The sequence below is a fragment of the Priapulus caudatus genome, unplaced genomic scaffold, assembly GCF_000485595.1.
Source record: "Priapulus caudatus unplaced genomic scaffold, Priapulus_caudatus-5.0.1 Scaffold70, whole genome shotgun sequence".
NCBI classification, from domain to species: domain Eukaryota; kingdom Metazoa; phylum Priapulida; class Priapulimorpha; order Priapulimorphida; family Priapulidae; genus Priapulus; species Priapulus caudatus.
This window is the reverse complement of record NW_014577131.1, coordinates 605,259-624,469: the sequence shown is the minus strand read 5'-3', so window position 1 is coordinate 624,469 and position 19,211 is coordinate 605,259. Positions and strand designations below refer to the sequence as shown.

Genomic DNA, 19,211 nt, shown 5'->3' with positions numbered 1-19,211 from the left:
TACTGTTTTGTACTTTGTTTGTGTTGTGTGTGTGTGTGTGTGTGTGTGGTGTGTGATGGTACTAGCGTACTGGAGACATTAAGAAAGACTGCAGACGCATACGTAGTGTTGCTGCAGTTATATGGTCATTTTGCCGGAGGTTGACTCAATGTTACTGGTGAATGTTTTGTAAAAACGTTCGTCAGCCAGAATGTCGGGACAAACTTTCCAAGGAACACGTTATTTTAGAACGGATGCTCGAATAATCTGTTCTGCTACCTAAAAACACAAACTCTCCTCGATACATTCCAGGAAACATAACTTGTTAGCTGGGTAGTAGTAGTGTAGATGAGACTTTCGAAGGTGTAACCTCCCACTGAGCAGTCAGACCGAATCAGGATGGATAGTTTGGCAACTCGGCAGTTATAGATAGATAACCATATATTATGACTAAGACGGATAAAATATAGACAGCAGCTACATGAGATAACACCTGGTCGCAGCATCGGATCATTACATATGGAGCCGGTCTAGGAAAAACAAGGAACTGTAACGAAACACAGCGATGATATAGCAGAACTCAATGAGATCAACGGTTTTACTGTACTAATTAATCAGCCATACACTATACGGGGAGATTTGAATAGAATGATATAGTCTAGGTTTCGTTCGAAGAGGAGGAATATTTTACCTTAGAAACGAGTTTGCGCTCAGCAGGGAGAGCAAATCGTGCCGCCACGAAAATCGTGCGTGGGGAGTTAGTGTTTTGACGACGCGTACTTAACACGGCACGTAGGGGGCGCGGCCAGCTAGGTATATAAAGGCGCGCCGAACCGAGCAGAGAGAGGGTTATTTTCAGGTTAGGTTTAGGTAGGAAGAAGCAAGAGAAAGAAGAAGAAGAAAAGCATATTAGGTCCGGGGAGATAGAAGAGGGCATAGGAGCACGGGTTTTCAGGTAGGTAGAACTACGGGTACAGGGAATAAAACGGGAAGGAAGAAGCACGGGATTTCAGGTAGGTAGAGCCAAGAGCGACTACGAAGGAAACACCCTTAGAGGCTACCTAGCGTCTACGCGAAGAAGGACGACGGGAGAGGGGAAGACGAAGCCGGCGACGCGTTCTAGTCTAGTGGCTATAGTTAACAACAACGAACAAGCGCTTCACGCTGTACTGATAATCGCGATAACGGCAAACCAGATAACTTGTAACGCATACTAAGTAGCGAAAGCTACATATACGAGATCGATACAGATCAGCGGCATCTACGAATGCAGGGGAATTATTTGTAATGCTAGTAAAAACAATAAAACTATAACGCTACAGTTAACCGCGATATAACTGTGTTCTGTTTCACTGGTACAACCTGTTATGTGCTACTGCATCACCGTCCCTTCCTTACGGCAGGAGACGAACAATGAATCCACACAACTAAACACGCGCTTAACTATATATAACGCCTGTCATACCGTAGTCGGCTACCCCTAAGGCCACTGCATTAGTAGTAGTAGTAGTAGTAGTAGTAGTAGTAGTAGTAGTAGTAGTAGTAGTAGTAGTTAGAGTTAATAGTCATTGTTTGTCATTGACTTATAAATATTTTTGATTTACAAGCGCTAATTAGTTTGTCACATGACATTGCTCATTTAATCAATTGAGGCGAAGCATACTAATATAAGCTCTATGTGGCAAGGAAATCGCAGCAGGCTCATACTAAATTACAGTAACATAGAAAACACTCATACGATCACGATCATTCACATGCGTAGTTAGACGTCATGCGACTGATAGTTCAATTCGGCACTGTCAAACTATCAGCTTGAAAAAAACTTGTTCACTAATCTCTATCGATAGCCTGGCGCAAGTAAGCTTGGCGCGTGGTTAAGTGGTTTGGTTTTTCGTTACGGCGAAGTGCCACGGAGGAGATAACTCTGTAATCGGCCCTGAATAATCATACGTATACACTTATATATATACTAGACACTGTTCTAGGTCGGTGCATTACCCGAGCCGGACTCATGCATATAGTAGCTTCGAATCGAGGTACCAAAGGATAGTTTCTTTAGAAATGTTTTTTCAACTAGTGTTCGTACTGGCAGCTGCATACTGTAATCTCAATGTATGTTATTCTCGCACTCCACGACTGAGCTGTGCCAATATGCACAAGCAGGTAAGAAACTAATCCGCTTACATATAAGCAGAGTATATTAACCCATCGTTTAGACTTGAGAGTGATTGGTATAATTCGTACAGCCTAGCTGTGAAAGACACCACGAATGTGTGATTCTGCATAGAATTGCAACAGAGCGAATTGCGTGCATTTTGTATTTATGCACGTGTTGCATCATTTCGAGATAACGTATATGGAAAATATAATATATAAGTGCATTTGCATCCACATTTGAGGTAGAGCAAAGTAACGAGTGAAGCAGACTTATGCAGAAGGTGTATGTAACATAGCGTCCGACACGTCATATATAGCCACACACATGTTAGCTTTGGCGGATTTTGTAATGGAAAATCACAAGAATCCATAAAGGCTATTGAAATCTTTTATCACATACACTTGGATAAAACTGGTAATACTGTATAACTAAATAATAAAATCATTAACTTTTTATTGGCATAAGGCATCCGACTTAAATTCATTAGGGTGGGGCTATTTCATAATTTAGTTTTTTCTTCACACATTGAACGGAACGCCTTGATTCAATGTACAACACTCGGCGACTGTATTGACAGGTACTTGGTACACTATCAGTATTGTAGTCGTGTACATTTACTGTGTGGTTTGGAGATGGAGGCGGCCTGACGACGGACTACGTCCACGAATAGGCCGCACGCGAATAAACTTACGAGATCTTGGTGCTCAGCAAGAACTAACGCAACCACTAGACGTCGATCAAAATGTACGAGTATATATATATATATATATATATATATATATATATATATAAATTATCAGCAATTGGGATATATATATAGAGAGAGATCCCAATTGCTTATAGTTTTATAATTCCTATTTGCAATTTTTACGAAGATGACCATTTTTTAGTGAATACTTACGCGCCACGTGCGTATATGCTGGTAGCTATCATGTGTAGTTCCCGCATATACAGTTTTGTTGAATCTCGTCATCATATTGTATTACACATCCACCTCATTATATATCCACCTCACTGTACCCTTCTCCGTTTTGGCAAGGTATATTGTGATCGTGCCATGTGACCATGCATGCTGAACGTACTGTTGCAGGCATTTGACTGTGTATCTTTTAATGGAGTGGACAGCCGTGGAAACATGTTGGTGGCGCGTATCACGCGTCTGCACGGAAGAACTGCAGAGGTGCGAAGTAGATCACATATAAGAGTTGAGGGTTACACATTTCTCGCCGAAGTGGCAGTATACAGTACCGGCAGATACAGTATTATTGACTCGAAGTTCGTTATTGTTTAACTAATAAAAGCCTTTAAAATTAACGGAAGCGGGTATCAGGTTTAGAATCAATAGTGAGAAAGCAAGGGTAGGGAAGGAGAAAGGGAGGGATAGATAGAGGATGAGAGGAGGGGAGGAAGGGAGAGAGGGACGGATGGGAATAGGGCGGGGGAGCGAGGGAGAGTGGAATGGAAAAGAGAATAAGAGATAGAGAGGAATGGAAGGAGAATGAAAGATAGAGAGGGAGGGAGAGAGGAATGGAAGGAGAATGAGAAATAGGGAGGGGGAGATGGAGACAGTGAGAGTGGAAGAAAGAGAAAGCGTAAGAGGGAGAGAGAGCGAGAGCGAGTGAGATGGCTAGCGAGCGAGAGAGAGAAAGAGAGAGAGAGAGAGAGAGAGAGAAACAGAGAAACAAGATAGGCAAGAGTGTGTATCAATATGCGTGAAAGAGAAAGAGAGTGGGAGAGAATAACGGGTACAGAATCGATGGTGATGGCAGCTATCTGTTCCAGGTATGGTTGATGCTGAAGCTCGAGGACGGACGTTACTTTCACTTCCCCAGCTTCCCCGACACAACTGTCTACAACACCGACGGACAAACATTCACTGCAGGAGGCTTGCAGTTTGAAGTTCTGCACCCGATGCTGAGGTGGCGAGTGACATTCAATGGCCGCCTCAGGTATCATTCTTAGTAAATTCCATCATGGACGCGGTCGTTGTTTAGTACAAGAACTAGCGTCTCCTTCTTGCTGTGGGTTATGCACACCCGTTTTTTTATTATTTCAGGGACGGTCAAAGAAATGAGCTGGATATAGAGGATGAAGGCATTCTAGTGCACGTTAAATTTGCATTCGTGTACGTATACGTCATATCTCTAATTATGGGTTGTTGTTTTTTGTTTTTCGACTGTTTTCCTCGTATTATCTACCAGGATTATAACCATTTTACGTATTTGAATTATAACGACGATTACTATTGGACGACTTGTAACGGATATCTCCGCCAGGGTAGTTAAATCCTGTGCCCTTTGAGGTTTATCAAAAACAGTGTATGAGGTAGGTATAATTGTTTTTTTAAATTAACCCCTTTATGCTGCGTTACTATGCGTTGCGTTGTAAGCGTTTCGTTCCGTCGTTGCATTTTATGCCATCGCGGTGCATGACCTCACCATAGCCTATCGTAAGAAATAATCAAAAAACAATTCTTGGCAGGTGTACGTCTTTTTCTGGGAAGTTCTCATACATTGATGACAACGATCTTTCTGTGGTTTCCGATGTTGTTGCTAGAGAACCATGGAGCTCTAGTTACCTTCAACGCTTAAATAAATACAGGTATGTTTCATGAAATTGTACTTACCATGTTTATTACTTTGACAATATCTTGAACTATTGAATGCAAATGAAAAAAAAAAAATTTACTACGCCCTCCACATTCTATCTATAGCAAAGAAAACCACAAGTATGAGGTTTGCGCACAATTACATGGTGAGCTGACTGTGGAAGGAGAGCCGGAGAAGAAGCTGCTGTTAAGAGGAGTCAGGGAGCATGCATGGGGCATCCGAGACTGGAGCACATACAACAGATACATTGCTAACTGGGGATATCTGGAGGTTAGCAGCTTGTTCCCCCTCTTAGTGTTCTCATAGAGTGATACGCAAATTACGCGCCAGTGGCGCCATTCCATGCGAACACGCGCGAAATGGTATTTCTGATAAATCACTAAGATATTCCCATCAATTTATAGCCAGATACTGTTACTAATATACTAACTAAAACTAATATATAAATGTCGAACGTCATTTTAATCTTTGTACGCGAAACCCCGACAGCGTGCATGTTTTGATTTTCACGCTAATAGTTCACTACTTGTAAAAGGTTCTCCACGACAACTTGTCGATATATTAATTATATTATTATTTTGTTGAAGGATGGAACATTCTTCTCCTTTTTGGCAGCAAGTCTTCCCTCACTTGCTTCCCAGTAAGTACAAGTTCCAGTTTCATATGATATGATATCGGTATAAAATATAAGTATCCGTGATAAACACATATAGCTTACTTGCTTCTAATGATATTTCTACTTAACTTAATATTTTATACAATCTAAAGATATATTCAATAGGCGAGTAATACATGTGAATGTTTTTCTAAACTCTAATAATGTGCGTGGTTTCTAGGTACCACACTAGTATAGGTTTTTAGCACTAATCATACAACCAGGGTTAAATAATCAAAACCAAAAAAATTTTAGATAATCTCGTTGATTTTGAATTTAGTTATTTCTGATACAGCCTAGTCTTATTAAACACCTCATCTAGTTATTATGGTATTTTGGGCTCCTTTTTCTCTCCCGAAATATCTCGAAAATAATCTCGAAAATGCTTTTGCGATAATCTCAATCAGCTGTCACTTTCCATGTAGAATAAAAAAAATCATGTAGTAAGCATAATGAAAGACTTTGCCTTCCAGCACATTTTCTTCGTTTTCCCAGCATCACTAGCGGATACGTTGTCTTGCCGAGTGGACAGGTGTGTGTGCTGAAATCAAGCGATCTGCACTTATCGCGGCTCGGACAGTTCACGCAGCATCCCGACAAATTCAGCTTCAACGCTCTTGCCGGTATATTAGTTAATAATGTCATCTGCTTAGGTTAGGTATACACCACGCTGTAATCAAACGTAAGCAATACTAGGTGTTCAGTTAGTCGTATAGACACAAGACAAGAATTTCATCGTGAGCGTAATCGATTTAATTAAAAATTAAGTAATTGTTAGGAATATATTTTTTCATGTAATCTATGTTTTCACGCAGGCCACCTTGACTGCACTGTTACGGTAGAGAAGAAGCAGGAGCAGATTCTCTATGCGGGAGATAGATGGAGCGTCAGGATTCATGAACAATTCACCGATGTAACGATCAATGGAATCAAGGGCTGGGGCGTTACTGAGTACATGTACAGGTGTGTGTGTGTGTGTGTGTGTGTGTGTGTGTGTGTGTGTGTGTGTGTGTGTGTGTGTGTCGTGGCTGTGTGTGTGGTGTGGGTAGGTATTACGGTGCGCGCATGCGCGTCGCGTGCTGTGCGTGCGTGCCGTTGCGTGCGTGCGTCGTTGTGTACGTACGTGTTGTACGTGTTATATTTTGTAATTGTGAATGTGTGGTGACGCTCAATATGTGGGGCAGATATGTGAAAAAAATGTTCACATCTGGCAGAAAGGGTTGAAATTTTGTATTACAGGGTATTTTTGGGCACTGATTTTAAAAATGCGGCATCAAGAGATCTGCTAATGCGACGGCCGCCATCTTGATTCATATGGCACCATACGAAAATTGAACATTACTATCTTGGCGCTTCTAAATGACATGTGGTGTTATATTTGCGTACACAAGGCATTTTTGACATCCTTTGAGTTCAATAATGGTATTGATTTGACATGTTTGCAGACCATATGGCAGCCCATTTGAATTCCAATATGGCCACCATAACGACATGTGAACATTACGTATACCTGGGTTCTAAAATGCTTGCGGCGCTGAATTTGGTACACAAGAGCATTTTGACATGCGACTTCAATAATGATTGATTTGAAATGTCTGACAATAACAATATAGCAGCCATTTAAATTCCACATATGGCCCATTTGACGGAAACATTGAACATTGCTATCTTGGGTTCTAAATGACTTGCGGCGCTGAAATTTGTACACAGAGCCATTTTGACATTACTTGACTTCAATAATGCGATTGATTTTGAAATGTCTGACAACCATATGGCAGGCATTTGATTTCCAACAATGGCGACCATGGAGAAACATTGAACATTACTATCTTGGGTTCTAAATGGACTTGCGGCGCTGAAATTTGGTACACAAGAAGCATTTGTGACATGCTGATCTTCATTAATGGGCATTTGATTGCCATGTCTGATTCCAAAAACCATATGGCAGCCATCTTAAATTTCCAGTATGGCAACAGACGAAATGTTGAACAATACTATCTACTACACACACCGCTGCGCACTACATACAGTACGCACGCGTGCGCGCACACACAAACATGTGCGCACACGGCGCCGCGCACAGACACATATGGTACGCACCGCTGCAGCGATTTGCCAAACGATTTTCCGTTGGAGCTCCATCTCGTGAATTCTATAGCATATAGTGAAATGCCGTGATGGGGAGGTATTTGGAATTACCGGAATGAAGGGGCTCTTCGCGCGTGGATGCGTGGGTGCGTGCAGAAAAATAGCCAGAATCCTGAGGGAGTTTGAGCCGACAGTTTCAACAGACAGTCGGCAAGCTGATGTCCGCACACGAACAATGCTTCTGTGTCCTCCCAGAAATCGGTTTGCATCAGATCTTCAGTAATACAATTGCAGTTCATTTGATAGAAAAACTAGGGAAACGCGTTCGCCTGGAAAAACAGTAAAGACCTGTATGTGCTTGACGCCAAAGTCATCATGCCTGGGATGACAGTTTGATTTAAGCCCCACAAGTGCGATCCGTGGAAGGACACTGGCCCAAACACGATTTGAAGATTTTGTGGAGCAGCGAATCAAGATCCTTCCGTTCAATTTCGATTTGATACCATTTCAAGAACAATCTGCCACTGTTTCAAATCGAAGCCAAGAACACACATGGGAACAAAACAATTACAAGTTAAAAAAAGATGACAAGTATGAAAAGTACTGTGCAGCTGTCTGCCACAAATGCCTACATTTCTTGCCAAGCAGAGATGGTGATCTGGATACATCTTTGAACATGAGTGTCATGGGTGGCCCACCGCATTGGCCTGAAGATATAAATACAATGCGCCCACGCGACCGCGGAAAGCCTGAAGAAACATTTCGCCGTGGTTGGAAGGATTAACGCCACGTCCTAACGATGATATGCCGAAAGAGAGTATTAGCATTTTTGATGGGGCTGCCTTAAAAAAGTCCACCAGTTGGAGCCTACGAACGCTGCAACAGTGGTGTGGTCAGGAATTGGTGACTATGCAGCAGAACAGTTCCTTCCGTACATTCCGCCTCGAAAGTTAAACGAGGAGTTCTGTTTGCGTGTTGAAGTGTCTAGTGTGGGACACCTACAGAAGACGGACAGTCTAAAGGAGAGCCAGGCTTGGTCGTGGCTACACTGGCATACCACTCATGTGACGCTGAACAGACATCGCGCCGCTACCACGCAAACTGGAGCAGCTTCTTTCGGTGTAGATTCAACAAAAAACACTATTCAGTTTCCTTGCAGATGCCCTGCAAACGATGGCTGCTTCCAGAAGCTGGCGGGAAATACTTCGTGGAACAACCCAATGAAGAAGCAGGTTAAATCAAAGCCCCTTTTATTAATTGAACATGATACGCATGAAAGATAGCTAATTCACGCACTGTTGCTACATGCTTGCGCATGCATATCACCGGCTTGGCACAGAAGTATAGTAATTCGTGCACAAGACACGATGTGGTGTGTGTTGGCGATCGCGTGATGGCAAGCGTTATGGCACGGCCTGTGCAATGTGGTTAGGCACTTGGAAATGGAAACGATTTCAGGCACATTGCTGCTCACGACTATTGCGACGCACATTGGCCTGAACGCTCAGTGGGAGTGGCCTGTTTGTTCCTGACGCGTTCCGGATGCGATACTGTTTCTGCCCATATCTTGGGATTGGCTCAAAAAAAAGGACCGTGGTGCGAAACATATGGAAATTCCGGATGCTAACGTTGAAGGAGGAGGGTCTTCTATCATTCTCTCACATGCTACAAGCTGCAAGTAACAAATGATGACATCGAACAACATAGAGAGGTTGTTGTTTGCTTCTGGTACAGATAGAACTTGCCTCTGAAAGAAAGTGAACTAAAGCACGGTCCGGAAGCGGCGTGTTTGCTCAAGGAAATCTGCAATTGGAACATCATTCACGATAGGAGTCACTGCTGTCAATCATGTGAGAGGGGCAGTCTTGCAGGCCTGGTCACATCTGGGGACAGTCTCCAAATTGCAAAACCCAGTAGCACCTGGCTTCACCTGCAGATTGGGGATGGAAGAGAAAAATGTGATGATGGCTGGCGTCATTTTGGACAATAATTGCCAGGAGGGCGCAAAGGGGTTCCGAGAGCTGATCAAGTGCCCAAATGTACAGAAACGATGTTCTGATAAATTTGCAAATGTTTCCGCGGCTAATCTTACATGCACAGAACTGTGTTTCTTGCTCTCCAGAGCCAATGCTTCCCTAGATGAGCAACAGGAGAAGTTAAATGGATGGAAAACGTCGTTGACGTGCCATTGTTACAGTGCCTTCCATATTGATGAGGAAAATTTTGAACAGGCCTTTTTGCTCTGATTAACATTGAACTCAGCATATAAAAAATTTCTTGAGTTTTCAAGTTTCAGTGCCTTACGTGATTTAGAACCTAAGATTTTCAGCATTTCGTTCATGTCGGCCATATCTGGAATTTTAGATGGCTGCGGTTATATGGTACGTCAGAACATGCTTCAACATCAAATCCATTATTGACTCAGCATCGCAAAATGTCTTTTGTGTACCAAATTCAGCGCCGCAGGTCAATTAGAACCAAGATAGTAATGTTCAATGTTTCGTCTATGTCGGCCATACTGGAATTTCAAAATGGCTGACATATGGTTTGTCAGACATGTCAAATTCAATTCCATTATTGAAACCGCGCAGAGGGCCAAAATGCTTTGTGCTACAAATATAAGCGCCACATGTCATTAGTAACACACGATAGTAACTGTTCAATTTTCTTGGGTATGGTGGCCCATATTGCGATTCAAGATGCGGCCATATGGTTTGTCAGACATCTTAAATTATTCATTAGTTAAACCCTGCATGTCGAAATGCCCTTGCTGTACTATATTTCAGCTGGCCTAGGTCATTTAGAACCGAGATAGTTAATATTCAATGTTTTTCGTTATCGCGGCCATATTGGAAATTCAAGATGGCGGCCGATCAGTGGTCAGACCTTTTTGGATCCGGCAATTTTGACACTCAGCATGTCAAAATATCCCCTGTACATGCCAAAATTTCGACACTTTCTGCGGATGCTGACATTTTGACCTATTTTTGTGACATATACTGCCCCGACTACAATGAAGGTGCTTTTAGATAAGTGATGCAAGGATTATTGTCAACGGCTATCGAATTACGGCCAAGTAAGTTTTTGTGCACGATTCTTTTCAGTACATCACCGTCTCGTGTTGCAGCGACACTTCCAGCAATCGGTCCACATGTTAAAGGAACCACGGTAGGAAGGAATTTTTCCTACTCGCGATAATTCAATAGAGAGGAAAACACTATCCATCTTTGCTAATCGCGTTACCTCCTACCCAACAATCAATTTGCATGCATACGTCGTTGTGATTTTGGACTTGCCTATCTTCAGCTTGCTTAGCGATACAGTCCACGAATGTCATTGCGAGCCACTTTCTAGAAAAATGTAGAAAACACATGAGATTGTGACATTCGTAATTTCCATCGCAATTTTACGGTTGCTGTATATTCACAACATGATAAGTATAGACTCTAAGACTTTATTTATTACTTTCACTAATAGCTATCAAATAATGGGAAAGAACTTTACGATTCTGCATTAATTTATATACATATATATCCAGCACTATCAGTTATATATATATATATATGTGTTATTTGTGCTGTGTGTGTGTGTGGTGTGTGTGTGTCGTGTGTGTGTGGCTGTGTGTTGTTGTGTGTGTGTGGTGTGTCGTTGTGTGCGTGGCCCGCGGGCGGTGCGCCTGTATCTGTGTCGTGTGCTGTTTATAAGTTATTCATGGTTAGTTAATATATGATTGAAATTCAAAGGCTAGACTAATACCTAATAGGTATTATTAGATCAATAATAGGTATTAATAATAGCACTCATTGGAATAATAGGTATTATTAGCTGCCGTTGATTATATATTTAGTAATTCTATATTAGATTTTACACCTCGATGGCTTACTGTATTTATTGATAACTTTAGATGTCCAAGTTTTCGATCTAATGCAATAGCGTGTTTGTGTATTTGTTTGCCTTATTTGTTTATTTCATTAAATTCTATCATATTTATCATTTGGCATTAATGTGAGAGAAGAAAATCCACAATAGACACTAACACTGTGACTGCACCAATTCCGGCGATGGTGCCTCCTCACAACTTGCGTTGTGTTAAAGGTAGTGCAGACTGGGCCTTGCCTGACCGAGAGCTAGACTTGGCTGAAGGTACGTGTAATACCGAGACATGTCGGTCTGGCGATTGTGTGACTGCCCATATTAAGTAATTCTCTATGGTTGAGAGGAAGGCAAGGTTAGACTAGTTGTCTGTGGCATCAAACAATTTATAAACGAATACTGCTTATAACGATCGCCAAAGAATCGATATAGAAACAAACGATCATAATGAGTTATATTGTACGTGTTCGCTAGACATTTGATGTTGCGAGGAGAGCCAGAGGTTTTATTATACGGTAGGTGGATGTGAGTACAGTATATGTAATGTATATATATATACACCGCTGCGCCACGATTGTCGGGGATAGCTATGAAAAGGAATTTGTTGAGACTACTTGTTCTGCGCTCTAGTTCCTGTTCAACCGAGATGTTTGCATTGATGTGCGGGCCTGAAACATCATCGCAGTCGGATAACAGAAACCTAACGTGCTCGTGTATAAAGAAACTAGAGATGTTGCATAGTGAGTCTTTAAATAAATTTGAACACACTATTGACCTGGAGTAGTAATAAATCAAGAGCAGAGTATCGTAGAATAAATTTAAGCACGTATCTCCCACTATTATGGTTTAAGTTCGTATCACATTGCGCTGATTGTAGGAAATTCATAAACGACTTATATAAGCTACTCAGGGGCTTTTACATGGTTATAGTCAGAAGAAGGAAGGCAATCTACAGGAATTATCAAAAACCACCGTGGAGAGCTTCACAAAGGCAAAGCTGAGTACATCGTTAGAGACGGCAGTCGTGAAACAGATGAACGATCTCTTTAGCGAGGAATGGAAACAAAAGACGTTTGCCGTACGATCGTCTGCTGTCGGTATGTTTCACAGCTAACGTTTAATATTACCAAAGAAATTTCCATGTAAGCAACACATCAAGTAATGTTTTTGCACGAAATAAAATATCGTGATTTTTCTGATTATTAATGACAACAATTTGTTGTTTCTGATGTCGGTATGTTGCACAGTTAAGCGAAATTTTTACTAAAAAGAATTCATAAACGGCATAAAACATCGTGAATGATTTTTAAAGATATTTCTGACTAATATTTACAGGAGAAGATGGTAGTGAAGCCTCGTTCGCGGGGCAGATGGAGACATTTCTTGGGGTCGCGGGCATAAAGGAGGTATTGATGCGCATATATCGAGCCGTAAACTGTAGTAAATGAGTCATACCTAACACATATATGCCCCTGCAGTCGACGATTATAGCGTTAGCAATCATAGCTTAATAAGTTAGCCTCCATAAAGCATGCTAGCAGACCGATTTCAGATTTGCCTACGCTAATGGCGAAGATCAGGTATATACTACCAGGTAGTACCAAAATTCTTGCGATACCTTTTTTCTCAGAATTCCTACGCTATTATAAAGTGTTTTTACTATTGTGTATTAACAATTACGCGTGACAAGTACCAGCTTTGCAGACGTATTTTATGTAATGACTGAGATCAGCCATATTATACTACATTTGATAATATTTGCGATACCATTTTCAGATTTGCCACGCTATCATAAAGTGTTGGGCATCTTCGTTCACACACCAAGCTGTTGAGTACAGGAGGTATAATCGTCTCACCTTTAAGAGTATATTCGACTATATATTGAACTATGAAATCATCTAAATAATAAGTTACATTGTCGTTAACTTAAATACAACACAGTGATAGTTAATAATGAATATAACTGCTGCAGATATAATGGCAAAAACTTTTATCACGAGGAAACAAAAACATCACGCAATGTCTTTTGCATTGGAATGTCTTCCGTGCAGGAACCACGGTCAGGTTGTAGCAGCAGATGTTGGCGTCTGCGTGCAGGAGATGGTGAAGGCAGACGCTGCCGGTGTTCTCTTCACCAGAGATCCAGTGTCTGGAAACCCTGGCGTCATGTCCATCAACGTGTCATACGGAATCGGGGAGGTAAATTGACGAAACCATCCCCAATAAATCCAAGAAATTAAAATGAGAACAAAGGCGGGTAGTGAGCGTGAGAATTTGAAAGAGATGTGTAGGTTAGGTGAGGAAGTACAATCCAGCGTATAAGACTGCTACTGAAATTCGCCCGTAGGTACATTACAACACAGACTACCGAGGTGAGTATGCGTATCCCTATAGGAAAGATTCCTCCAAACAGAGTATTTGAGATAACGACCATACGGATAGACTCCAAAACAAGCATAGACACTGTTGTTCAACATGATGAAGCTAAATCAAGAACAGATATTTTGAAAATGCTTTTGAATCTGCTCGTTTATTCCATGCTTCGATTCTGAAATCAAATATCACGAATACATCGCAGTTTCATTCTCAATCTAGAAGAAAATGAGCTATGAAATGAAAATAAGTCAATCTTTATGATTCTGAAAACCCGTTATCTTTCTCATAGAAATAATAAATAGTTAGTAAATAATAATAATAATAGATAATAAATAGATAGAATATCCATAATCGTATTTGCTTCCAGGCGGTTGTCTCGGGAGTGACGGAACCAGATACAATATTCCTGCATCGTAGCTTCTACGATAAGCTTAGCATCAAAGAGAGAATCATAGGAAGCAAGTGCGTCAGAATAGATCTTAGTGGTAAGTGAGATTCCGCGAAAATTATACATAATTATAATTAAAAATACTATAAATGTGAAAATAAAATGAAAATATTACAATTAAATTACCATACTAACAACGGAAATCATTGTTTCCACTGGAAGGGCGTAACATGTAACTCATTCGACATTTGTCATCGACAGCTCTCATTATTTGTCTCATTATTACCCGACATTAGTATTGGATAACTTAGCACGCTTCGATGCGGGCCTGGTCCACCTCCATTCGTGCGGCTAACTTAGACTTCGTCATAGACTAGCGCGTATTTAGCCCGGGATAGCGTGTACATACTGAAAATATTTAGCGCGCGCCTGGTCCGGACTAGTTTGATGTGGGGTCAAATTTGCAGTCTCTACGGGGTATCAGTGAAGGTAAATTAGTATTCGATTATATTTTCGTGTGAAGCATAGCACATACCGCATTATGACTGCATACATCAGCATAGCATTAAACAATTTCTGATTATATCGAATGGAACAACAGAAACAAAGACGGACACTAATGTATAAATATTTCCCTACCCAGTTATCTATCTAACTAAGATTGGCTCTTAGAATGCTATAACTGAAAATCATGTACATCTAGTGATAGCAATTATTTTGTTGATTGCAGAGTCAGGAGGAGTGCAGGAAATAGAGACAGACGCTAAAGGTGAATGTAGCCTAGCAGACGAATCAGCTTTGGAACTGGGCAACATTGGCATACAGGTAAATCAACTAAATCTGTGAGAATACTTATCTGTTTCATACAGATGCAGGTAACGAAACGTGGTAATCTACAATAATTCGATATCGCATTTTTATTGAGCTTTGCATGGGCACATATAAATAGTATTTTTTCATTTCTATGTACGCAGCTAGAAACTAACATTGTATTTTGTACAGGTTGAGAAATCGTTCTCCGACGCGCGAGATATAGAGTTTGCAGTGAAAGACGGGCAGATCTACCTGCTGCAAGCTCGACCAATCACGTCCCTCAACATGGAGTCAGAATACGAGCTGATGCATGAGCAGGATGGACCGCTGTTAATTGATGATGAAGTGTATACACACGCGCATAGCGGGTAAATAGTTTTATAGTCGCTTGGACTTGTATCCCTCTTGTCGCTGCCTTTCTTCAACTTTAGTACATAGTCCTTCTATTACTACCAATACTACTAGAATAACCCTTTCTAGAAACTATCGTTCTTTAATGCTGAGAGTACTAGTACCACGCTAACGAGATCTCTCAGCTATTCACAGTGTGAGTGACAATTCTACTACGTGCCAAACCTGTATCGGAAAAAAATTATAATTGTCGTTTGACGAAAAGGTCATTCGTCCTCTATTCTTAACGGAATTTGTTTCGCTACACATAAGCTTTCGTCTTCGTTTATTAACATCTATTTCGTTGTATGGACCGCAGGGAGATGATGCCTCAGGCGATGACACCTCTTACACTAGACGCATTCGTCACTAACGTCGCCGGGATAGGACAGGTGGTTATTATTCGATTTGCAGCAGCAGCAGCAGAGAACACTAGGCTAGAATAGAGAACAATTATTACGAGATTAATTCATATGTCGTGAAACCACGCACGACCATGTCTGCTATCTATGGTCTATGCATCACCCAAGATGTAAGACGGGTAGACGCTGTAGGTATAAGCAATGAGTCATGATTGCGTACATAGATCAACGCTAGGTAGGCTATAAACGATGAGTCATGATATAGTGCGTATATAGATCAACGCTAGGTGTAAACAATGAGTCGTGATATAGTGCGTATATAGATCAACGCTAGGTGTAAACAATGAGTCGTGATATAGTGCGTATATAGATCAGGTTCAATTCGTCGACTCCGAGCACCGTCCCCACACATTGACATCTTACCGTTTTTTCTGATTTAACTATCAAAAGAAACTGCAGTGATGCCCGGTGAGAAATGAAGCCCAATGAAGCTGGACAGACGCACACGCGCACACGCACGTCGGTCATACTCACGTACACGCACATACGTATATAGGTAGATACACACCCATGCAGGCACGCGTACATACAGACAGCCAGGCACACACATATACCTCTGAGATGAGAAGTACTGCGTTAAGTTTTACAAAGAAATTGAACCATCTCGTGTAGTCTAGATTCACTGAGAAGTTCATCGCGATGATTATATCACTTTGTTATAAAATTATTAAATATATGAACTACTCAAAAACTATATATCCAAGATGTATTCGAAAATTAACATGCGTATATTTGAGCGTATTATCTGTATGTATGATTTCTAGATCACGCGGTGGCCATCGGGAATTACTGCGGATGCGTACATAGACGTGTTCGGATCAACCTTCTGCAAACATTTTTTCCTCAACATGTACAGCGTAAGTATGGCAATAACCATTACTGGATCTAATACACAAAAACTTACAAAACTAGCACAGATAGTAGCAAAGCCGAGACGATTTAGCTTGAAAAAATATTTAATGATATGTTCGCTGGTATCGCTTAGTACAGAGTACTTTCACATCTACATATTAGCAACAATACGTCAACAAGTATAAGGAACAGAAGGTATTTCTCCTATTAATTATTCAGTCACAGATTTTGCGAAGGTGCAAAAAATCATAGAAATATCAGATATTGTTTATCTGCTCTTCCGGCAATGATGAATGTTCATTTGTATCCACGCTCATATAATCGTATTATTAAATATTTACTGATAATTTGATAAACTAAAGAACTACTCCACGGCCCTGACAATTCATTGCTCAAAATTCGACGTTGAAAAAATAATGAAAGGAATTTAGAAATTCTAAAAAATTAAAAAAAAATTTATAGGGAACGTACTACGCGAATGAGTACACAATGGGATTGGATACAAAAGGCATGAAGAATACTGTGGATATTTTACTGTTTGGAGGCTCCACGGGAGACGAATACTTGGAAGAAATTCACAAGCGCTACCGAACCACCTATGTCCCGTGGTACAGAAAGTTTTTAGGAGTTCTCTGTTTGTATACAGTAAGTATACCTACACATCCTGTTTTTGGTTTTGCTTATACGTTTACTTTGTTTGTTTACTTTACGATTTAGTTAAATTTTATTAAACGGTTTATTTACTTATTTTTCTTTACGTTTATCTTTGCTATGTGAGTGCGTTAGTTATGTATTGTGTACCTTGCGTGCTTATCGGATGTGACCTTCGTTACTAGGACGCATTCAGCACTAAGCGCAACCTGAAGCGAAGTAACACCATTGTTAGAAGCATCAGCACGGACTTCAACACCACTGACCCACTCACGTTACATCGCCAAATTGAGGACTTATTAAGGATAAGTTCTGGGGTGCGTACGAGGGTTGATCGAATGTTATTACACAGTGAAAGGGCTATAGTTATACATCATATCTCGACACGCTTTTTCCATCTCTTTTCCTTTCCGTCACCATCGCATTAATTTCTTTTCAGCAATTGAATATTAATTTATTTATTTATAGTATATACTTGGAACTGTACGAAATTATCCACCTTTCTAACGGCTAATAAAGATTTCAATATGTTACAGGCCTGGTACAGCCACCTTCAAGGCTCGTATGCATCTAACATAGCGAGTCATACTGTCACACAAGTTGTGAAGAAGAAAGACTCAGGTACACTATCGGCACAGTACTATACTCAGGATCATCTCTATTTATGCGTTGTTAATCGTCTGTCCTGAGGCTACTTCAATAATAACCATAATAATTATCTGTTTAAGTCAGCTTGTCGGAAGACCGTGATTCCCCGTACTAAAAAAAATGCAGACACTAATGCAATTAATATCACATTTGTTTGTGGTGTTCTCTCAAATAATGCATAAAGTGCAGAACATGCGTTTATATTCTTTAAGAAAGCTGCTAATTGATTTTTATATTTTACCATAATTGCCACTACGCGGTTATCAAAACATAAAATACTCATCAACCACATGTTCGGTTACAGAACCCTCCGAAGTGATGTCAGATGTTGCCTTGCTGCTATCTACCTGCACAGATGTAATCAGTGCGGACGTTCCAGCTGCCCTCCGAAAGATGGCGATAGCAGTAGTAGATTGTGGCAAAGCAGAGGTTTTCCAGTCACTGACACCTGAGGAGGCGGTTGATTGGCTCAGATCAGACGAGAGTGGCAGATTGAAGCAGGATTTTGCCACGTTTATCGAGATTCACGGACATAGATGTGTGCGCGAGGTAACAGTATTTTTTGGTTTTTATTCGACCACTGACGTGCGAAGAGTAAGTGTCTGATAACTTTTTGACCCTCAAGAGGAGGGTTAAACATGGATTCCTAAACTGCCTCAATGATGTCACAGTGTTCTCATATTTATGGCACATCCATAATCTAGAAAGCCAATAAGCCTGGATAGCCCAACGGCTACAGCACAGAATTACGGCTCATATGTCCTTGGATCGAATCCCATCAGATTTTTTATTATTTACCTGTTTTCTGTATTTTTCTATCTTTATCCATTTAACTATTTTTTTCCAATTAACGCAAATATTTACATGATTTATTTACAACAATTTCATAACAACAAATAATTTTTACAACAATTTAATTTTTTCTAAATAGGGTTAGGGTTAGGGTCACAATGCACCATAAAACAGGAGTTTCAGGCACGCGATTTGTATCAACTAATGGGATTTAGGAGGTATGCAGAATGCAGAAGGTTGCTGAAATGATGTGTATGCAACTGCGTATCTGCATATCTGCGCCTAACAAAGGTGTCACTACGCACGACTTATGTAATGATGGTTCTTATACCATTCATGTATTCTCGTGATCGAATAGCGGTCGCGTATATGATTGGCACTGAACGCGTATCATCGGCCTATAGAAATTGCACAAGAGTGATTTACGTATATAGGTACAACGACATCTTTAATATTCAGAACTAAGTTAATGTATGCCCCATGAACAAGGCAAAACGTGTACATAACTTAACTTACG

The 19,211-nt window shown here is 40.7% G+C and overlaps 1 protein-coding gene and 2 long non-coding RNA genes across 3 annotated transcripts; all 3 read left to right on the top strand.

Annotated features, from left to right (window-relative positions):
* Positions 1 to 3,938: 3,938 nt before the first annotated feature.
* On the top strand, positions 3,939 to 4,678 carry LOC106821385. Its single transcript, XR_001395727.1, has 3 exons — positions 3,939 to 4,086; positions 4,194 to 4,262; positions 4,619 to 4,678. It is a non-coding gene; the product is annotated as an uncharacterized LOC106821385 (long non-coding RNA).
* A 188-nt stretch (positions 4,679 to 4,866) lies between these two features.
* LOC106821384 lies at positions 4,867 to 6,334 on the top strand. The gene is made up of 4 exons (XR_001395726.1): positions 4,867 to 5,016; positions 5,334 to 5,386; positions 5,897 to 6,024; positions 6,217 to 6,334. It is a non-coding gene; the product is annotated as an uncharacterized LOC106821384 (long non-coding RNA).
* Positions 6,335 to 12,928: 6,594 nt separating this feature from the next.
* Positions 12,929 to 15,775, top strand: LOC106821356 (uncharacterized phosphotransferase YvkC-like). Its single transcript, XM_014826119.1, has 6 exons — positions 12,929 to 12,942; positions 13,414 to 13,561; positions 14,106 to 14,223; positions 14,857 to 14,951; positions 15,129 to 15,307; positions 15,649 to 15,775. Exons 1-6 carry the CDS (start codon positions 12,929 to 12,931, stop codon positions 15,773 to 15,775), a joined length of 681 nt encoding a protein of 226 aa, XP_014681605.1.
* The last annotated feature ends 3,436 nt before the right edge of the window (positions 15,776 to 19,211 follow it).

Excerpts from the sequence above, each read along its gene's own strand:
- LOC106821356 (XM_014826119.1), top strand. Across the intron at positions 13,562-14,105 it reads TGTCATACGGAATCGGGGAG|GCGGTTGTCTCGGGAGTGAC; the intron begins GTAAATTGACGA and ends ATTTGCTTCCAG. Across the intron at positions 14,952-15,128 it reads TGGGCAACATTGGCATACAG|GTTGAGAAATCGTTCTCCGA; the intron begins GTAAATCAACTA and ends TATTTTGTACAG.